Source organism: Salvia splendens, chromosome 18, assembly GCF_004379255.2.
Source record: "Salvia splendens isolate huo1 chromosome 18, SspV2, whole genome shotgun sequence".
Lineage (NCBI taxonomy): Eukaryota > Viridiplantae > Streptophyta > Magnoliopsida > Lamiales > Lamiaceae > Salvia > Salvia splendens.
In genome coordinates this window covers 23821107-23828576 of record NC_056049.1, presented here as the reverse complement: position 1 = coordinate 23828576, position 7470 = coordinate 23821107, and the positions used below count along the sequence as shown (strand labels likewise).

At 35.6% G+C, this 7470-nt stretch overlaps 1 protein-coding gene and 1 long non-coding RNA gene across 2 annotated transcripts; both read left to right on the top strand.

Moving 5' to 3' along the window:
• The first annotated feature begins 746 nt into the window (after positions 1–746).
• LOC121777691 (SNW/SKI-interacting protein A-like) lies at positions 747–3344 on the top strand. Its single transcript, XM_042175031.1, has 2 exons — positions 747–897; positions 1154–3344. The coding sequence occupies exon 2, from the start codon at positions 1203–1205 to the stop codon at positions 3042–3044; it is 1842 nt and encodes a 613-aa protein (XP_042030965.1). The 5' UTR covers positions 747–897; positions 1154–1202; the 3' UTR covers positions 3045–3344.
• Positions 3345–4581: 1237 nt separating this feature from the next.
• Positions 4582–5231, top strand: LOC121777127. The gene is made up of 3 exons (XR_006045374.1): positions 4582–4709; positions 4823–4915; positions 4993–5231. It is a non-coding gene; the product is annotated as an uncharacterized LOC121777127 (long non-coding RNA).
• The last annotated feature ends 2239 nt before the right edge of the window (positions 5232–7470 follow it).

The following is a 7470-nucleotide window of genomic DNA, read 5'->3' as shown; positions in this document are numbered from 1 at the left end:
CTTCGGGGTCCTTCAAGCTCGATTCAACATTGTGAAGGCCCCGGCTCGGCTGTGGTACGTGAATAATATCGCCGACATCATGTTCACGTGTATTATATTACACAACATGATTATAGCCGACGAAGGGCCGAGGGCGGCTAGCTTCTACGACGAGGACGAAGCCGGAAGCTCAACAGCGAGGTCTCCCCTACGCCGAGGCGAGCATACGACGGTTGGCCAGAGGATCGAGACAAGACACACAATGCGCGATACTCGAATCCACAATCAACTACAAGAAGACCTAATCAACCACATGTGGGCGAAATTCGGCAACGAGTAGTGTCATTTTTAATTTTTAGGATTTTAATTATGTAATTTTTAATTTTTAGGATTTTAATTATGCAATGTTTAATTTTATTTGTCATTTGTAATATTTATTGTGGGTTTTAAATGAATTTTAATATTATGGAAATGTTTTTGTGTAATTGAATTTTATATTAATTGTGCTCGTCCTTGCGGAAGAGCACAGTTGTGGGTGTTGTGCTCTTGCCAGAGAGCAGGCATGAATAGTACCGCCCGGGCCCACAACCGTGCCGCTGGCAAGAGCACGGTTGTGGATGCTCTTAGGTTCGTTGATTACTTGTAGTGATCAAATGGCTTGAATATTTAAATTTAGTATGTAACATTATTGATTCATGAAATTGCCCTTATAACTTTGTAAATATGAATGGGCTGATTGAAAAGTTCGGGTCGACCCGAAACCTGATAAAGGAGCTGTCTAATACTATCTGACAAGACGACCACAGTTTATATAACAAACGCTACTCTTTGTTTAAAATTTTAATCATCGCCGACCCTAATATCGATTTCAATCCAACCGCGAAGCACCGGAGTTTGGCTGTGCCCTTCTAATCGGAGGTGAGATTTCCTGTCTTTTGTTACAGTCTTTGAGTTTTGTGATTTTTCGTGTGCCTGATTGAAAATTTTCTACTTCTTGTTCGCGCGCTCCGTTTGTGAATAATCCTAATCTTAGATCTGTTAGGTTTTGATGTGAGAACATGATGAGGAACTTGATTTAAGATTTTGTAGCACGTACGGTTCTATATTCCGTGTGAAATTATTTTTTCCCTGCTTCAATTTTTAATTTAGGGTTTCCGGATCTGATTGATTGCAGAAATTGGAAGAGGGTTGATTTTTATTGTTACTGAAATCGGAGTTCGAAGATGGCGGCGTTGACAGATATTCTGCCGAAGGCGAAATCTGCGGTCAATAGTAACTACGATCACTCTAACGATCCTTGGTTTAAAAGCCGGTATAGTTTATCTGAGGTGGAGGAGGAGATTGTGGCTGTGAGGGCTAAGCCAGTGCCTCCTTATTTGAAACGGGCTGGGTTTAAGCCGTCGAAGCCCGAGGATTTTGGGGATGGAGGGGCGTTTCCGGAGATTCATTATGCGCAGTATCCACTTGGGATGGGGAGGAGTAGGAGTAAGCCTGGTTCCAAGACTTTGCCTCTGACTGTGGACGAGCGTGGGAATTTGAGGTATGATACAATTGTGAGGCAGGACGAGAATGCTAAGAAGATAGTGTATTCGCAGCACTCGGATCTTGTTCCAGTCTTTGCCAAGGATGATGCGAAGGAGGATGACATGGATGTTGATGAGAAGCAGAAGGAGATTGATGAGACAACCCAGCAAACCAAGGCTGCGTTGGAGCAGATTGTTAATGTTAGGCTGAGTGCTGCGCAGCCTAAAAATGTTCCTAATACGTCCACGGATTCTAAGTTCATCAAGTATAAGCCGTCTCAGCAGTCTGCGGCTTTTAACTCAGGTGCTAAAGAGAGAATCATTCGGATGGTGGAGATGCCAGTAGACCCTTTAGAGCCTCCGAAGTTCAAGCACAAGAGGGTTCCGAAAGCTTCAGGCTCTCCACCAGTCCCGGTCATGCATTCTCCGCCTCGACCTGTGACTGTGAAGGACCAGCAGGACTGGAAAATCCCACCTTGCATATCTAACTGGAAGAACCCTAAAGGTTATACAATTCCTCTCGACAAGCGGCTGGCTGCTGATGGTCGTGGGCTGCAGGAGGTTCAGATTAACGATAACTTTGCAAAGTTATCTGAGGCTCTGTACGTTGCAGAACAGAAAGCTAGAGAGGCTGTTGCAGTTCGATCGAAGGTTCAAAAGGAGATGATGATGAAGGAAAAGGAGAAGAAAGAGAATGAGCTACGGGTGTTGGCACAGAAGGCAAGGTCCGAGAGAACTTGTGTTACTTCAGCAGGTGGCATATCAATGCCTTCTGAGAGAACCGCTAATGATGGTGATATGAGTGTGGAATATGAAAGGGGTAGGGATGAGAGAATTAGGGATGAGAGAGTTAGAGATGAAAGGGTTAGAGATGGACCCAAGGAAACAAGAGAAGAGAAAGAGGAAAGATTGGGAAGGGAAAAAATTCGTGCAGAACGGAAGAGAGAGAGGGAGAGGGAAAGACGACTAGAGGCAAAAGATGCTTCCATGGGGAAGAAGAGCAAGATCACCCGGGATAGAGACCGTGATATCAGTGAGAAAGTGGCTCTTGGGATGGCCAACACCGGAGCAAGAGGGGGTGAAGTTTTGTATGATCAGAGGCTGTTCAACCAGGAGAAAGGGATGGATTCTGGTTTTGCCATAGACGACGCTTACAACATCTACGACAAGGGCCTGTTTACTGCTCAATCTGCTATGACTACTCTGTACAGACCTAGTAAGAATGACGATGATGAGATGTATGGCGGAGCTGATGAGCAGCTCGATAAGATAAAGAAGACTGAGCGATTCAAGGTTGACAGGGCGTTCACTGGTACATCTGAGAGGTCTGGCCCAAGAGACAGGCCTATGGAGTTTGACAAGGAGCAGCCCGAAGAAGATCCCTTCGGTCTGGACCAGTTCTTGACGGAGGTCAAGACTGGTAAGAAAGCCATCGACAAAATTGGGAGCGGAGGTACCTTGAAGGCAAGTGCTGGATCCATGCGAGATGGGTCAGATGGATCTACTAGGTCCCATATTCAATTCAACAAGGGGGGACGTTGAGGAGGTAGATTACCTTTAGCTTATGTCCCAAGCTGCTTCTAATTCATCACTATGCTGTTCGAATTCAGAATGATATACGACTGTATTATGCATGATGGGATGTTGTCACTTGTTTGCACTTTTGATTATGCTTTGATCAACTGGCTGTGAGATTTACTATTCAGTGAGATGTCAGAAAATGCTAACCTTTTATGGGATTAGGGAAAGAAATGGGAGTTTATGTAAGGATTGTTGGGTTGTATGTGTAAAGTATGTATTTCGTGAGCAAACAAAATATATACTATTGTGCTATTGAGCAAACAAAATATATATATATATATATAGAGAGAGAGAGTTGTGATCAATGTCGAACTAATTTTAAAGACCGAACTAGAGACCAAATCTGGGTCATTAGATCTAGTTTTTTTGATGAGATGTGCTGATGTGTAAATTTTTCGGTCTTCATTACAAGCCCATATTACTTCATTATATAGGTTTATTACTTCATTCCGTACGTAATACCTTGAAACTACAACATGTTTTTACTTTCTTCCAGTAGGTTTTGAAACGATTCAACATATGTTTCATTTGAATTCATTGATCTGAGTTTTACTTTATTTACATTAAAAAATACAATTTATTCAAGTGCGTTTATTACTTCATTCAGAAACGTTTTTACTTCATTGGATAAGGTTTTTACTTCATTCCAGTAGAACTTCAAATGCTTCTACACATACTTCATTCCAATAATTTATTACATCATTCCATGTGTTTATTACACCATATCAGCGTTGTGGCAGTGGTGATAGATATTGTAGAGAGAAAGAACGGCACGCGACGGCAAAACCGCATTTACGTACTGGAATGAAGTAATAATCCTACTGGAATGAAGTAAAAATCTACTGGAATGTAGTGAAAACCTACTGGAATGAAGTTAAATCTTCGTAACATGTTAGTATGACTTATTTACCTTCGGATGAATTAAAATAGGCTCGTAATGAAGGCGAAAATAATTGATAAATTTGTGTCTCTCATCCATAAAAAACTAGATCTAAAAACACTAATTTGGTATGGTTCGGTGGTTCGGTCTTTAAGAGTGTATTTGTGAATAATGGGACTCTATATATATATATTTATATCGAGTGCAATGTAGATTGCTACTTTTCCACCCGCAAACTGCCTCACCAGTCATCACGATACCCATCGATCCCATCTCAAACGAGAATTGATCCATATATAACGTACTTTGATTTATTATAGTCATTTATTTAAATTGATAATACTCTCTTCGTCCACGGTATAATATCTTATTTTATTATTAAGTTACATTCATAAATAGAATTTCTTTATTATTTTGAATAAGAGAATCCAATATGCTATTAATCATCACCTATATTTTATTAGTATAATAATACTCTCTTCGTTCCTAAAAAGTATGAATATTGGTTCGGCACGGGTTTGGTGCATAATTAGTAAAGTAAAAGAGTGATAGAAAAAAAATTAAAGTATTATTAGTGGAAAATGATTCTCACCTTTTTAGAAAAAATATCAAAATTAGAAAATTGATATTTTCAGAAATGGACTAAAAAATAAATAATTCATACTTTTCAGAAAGTGCGTGGTCGGAGTTCTCCTTGGAACTTCCTTCAAGGGCACCGTCGACGTCACTAACAGCTACGCACGCAGGTTGTTATGACATAATAGGGATCAGTATTTCTAGATGTACTTCACTATTTCAGATCATTCGTGCTGAGGTTTTTCTCATAATTTTCTGTAACGTATTGACCTGATTTGAGCAGTGCCTTTTGAAGAAGATGAAAGGGACCATAGCATCTGGTTTCTTGATCATAACTACCATGAATCAATGTTTTCCATGTCCAGAAGAATAAATGGTTAGTTATTTTATCATGACCTGGCTGAATATATTTCAAAGTTTTGCATCTAATTCAACACATTTATCTCATGTCAGCCAAGGAGCATGTTGTGGGCTGGTATAGCACTGGTCCAAAACTAAAGGAAAATGATCTGAGTGTACATGGTCTTTTCAGTGAGTAAGATCTCTTTCTAATACTGTTATATTTTCCTTCGGGCTGATTCATAACAGATGTTTCTGTTTGCTGGTTAGTTGCTGCTGGTTTTTGTTGTTCATGACCTTATTAGAGACAATATCATGTTAAAAAAGATTCCTTTCAAGCATGGAACACAAACTTGTTCAGTGTCACTGTACAAACTCATTTTAGTCTATTCTTTACGTTGGATGCTAGCATTCGTCTCTACTTCTTCGGTTGCCTTACTGGTCAGATGTAAGGAACTTATTATTCAGTGTCACTGTCCAATTCAATGTTAAATTAAACAATTCATGTTATTTCAGCTATGTCCCCACTCCAGTCTTGGTCATTATTGACGTTCAACCAAAAGAGCTTGGGTCCTTGGGATAAGCCTATTACGCTGTTGAAGAGGTTAAAGAGGTATCTAGATACTACTGATGTTTTACTCTATGGCCATGTTTGGTTGACGAAAAAGAAAAGTTGACAAGGAAAATGATTCCAGGGAAAATGAATCCCAGGAATATGATTCCTAATAACTTTACTTTCCCGTGTTTGGAAAATATCGAGATTTTAAATTTTATATTTGATTTAAACACCAAACTAAAATTATACTCCTACTTATTATCATTTTTATTTATAAAAAAATAATAATATAAAGTTTTTAATAAATTATTAATTACGAATAATAATAATTATATTATTATAATTATTAATTTAAATATAGATTATACATATAGTATTTAAAATATTATTACAATTATAGTTACATAGAGTATTATAATCATTTAGGATTAATAACAAATATAATTATTATAATTATAATTATACATATTTAAGGATATTATAATTGAATAAATTTTATAATTTGAAATTTTACTAAGAATTTATTGATTAATTATTAATTTATAAAATAGTAATTTTTAATTATTATTATATAATTTATATTATTTAATTATATTTTAATTATTTAATAAATTATTATTATGATAATAACAAATATATATTATAATAATATAGTTATAATTATGATAATTTCAATTATTGTTATTTATTATACGATAATCAAATATGGTTTATAATTATAAAATATTTTTTATACATTGTAATTAATTAATTAATTAATTAATTAAAATAAAAGTATACTTATATTGCATTAAATATTAAAGAATCCTAAGACATGGAAAAAGAATATCTAAGAAAAGTTAGGATTCAAAATCCAGAAAGTTGTACTAACTTTCCTTATCTTGTGATTCTGATTACTTTCTCAAGTTGATTAAAAATCGAAACAAACACAAGATTTTAAAATTTAATGAATCAGATTACTTTTCCAGATATAATCCTGACAATTATACATGGCCTATTGGTAAATGTAAATTGTCTGTTTTTTCGTTCTTTGAGTTTGAAGTTCTTCCTACTCAATGGCACATTGGCACAAAATGTTCGCTTTCTAGAATTTTTCTATCTCATATCCAAAATCAATTTACTATTTAATATATTAAATTATAAACACATCATCATTGCGGCTCATATATATGATGGCCAAAATGACTTTCTCCAAATCAAAAAATGTGATACACAACTTACATGAGACAGAGATTGCCGTGGAAATATTGGGTGGAGAATTATTTATCTTATATTTAAATAATCCAATAAAAACGTAATGAGTAGTGTTTGTTTGCTCAAATATCATTTGCAATAAATAGTGATGTCTAGAAGTAGACAAACTTGTTATCAATTTGAACAGTGAGTTTTAGTAGTAGTATTTTATATCAAAACAAACTTGTGTTCCCACTCTATATATGTTATTTTGGATATATAGAGATTGCGTGGGTCTAAAAATAATGGTTGAATTTATAATTTTGTACATATTTTTACCCATTTTAGAGCAAACGTTTAGACTACTAGGTTCCCATATTCAATTAATTGAATTTGTGTTCACCTAGCTAGGACCATTTATAATTTTAATATCATAGTGGAACTATCATAAAATTGTTGAATGACGTTTATGAAAAAATTAAAAGTGCATGAAATTGAGAATAATATATTGCCTGCGGTATAATAGGTGGGGCTAAGGCGAATTCACTAAATTTTCCATCTCTAATTGTTTAAGATACAAATAAAATAGGTGTCTGATTTTAGGTAACTCATTTGGTAAAGGCTTAAATGTGATGAACTTGGAGATCACAAGTTCAGTCTTATAGTATATGAACAAAATTTCTTTTTTTTCTTTTTTTTAATACAAAGGATTAACTAGAGCTAATTACTCTAAAATGTTAAGTTTGATGGAGCCTTTAGCTTATCGAAAAAAAAATACATTAAACCAAAATGTCAAGTTTGAAAATACACTCAAAACATTGAGACATCTAAATGTGATATGCGCAGCATATCCTATTCTTGGA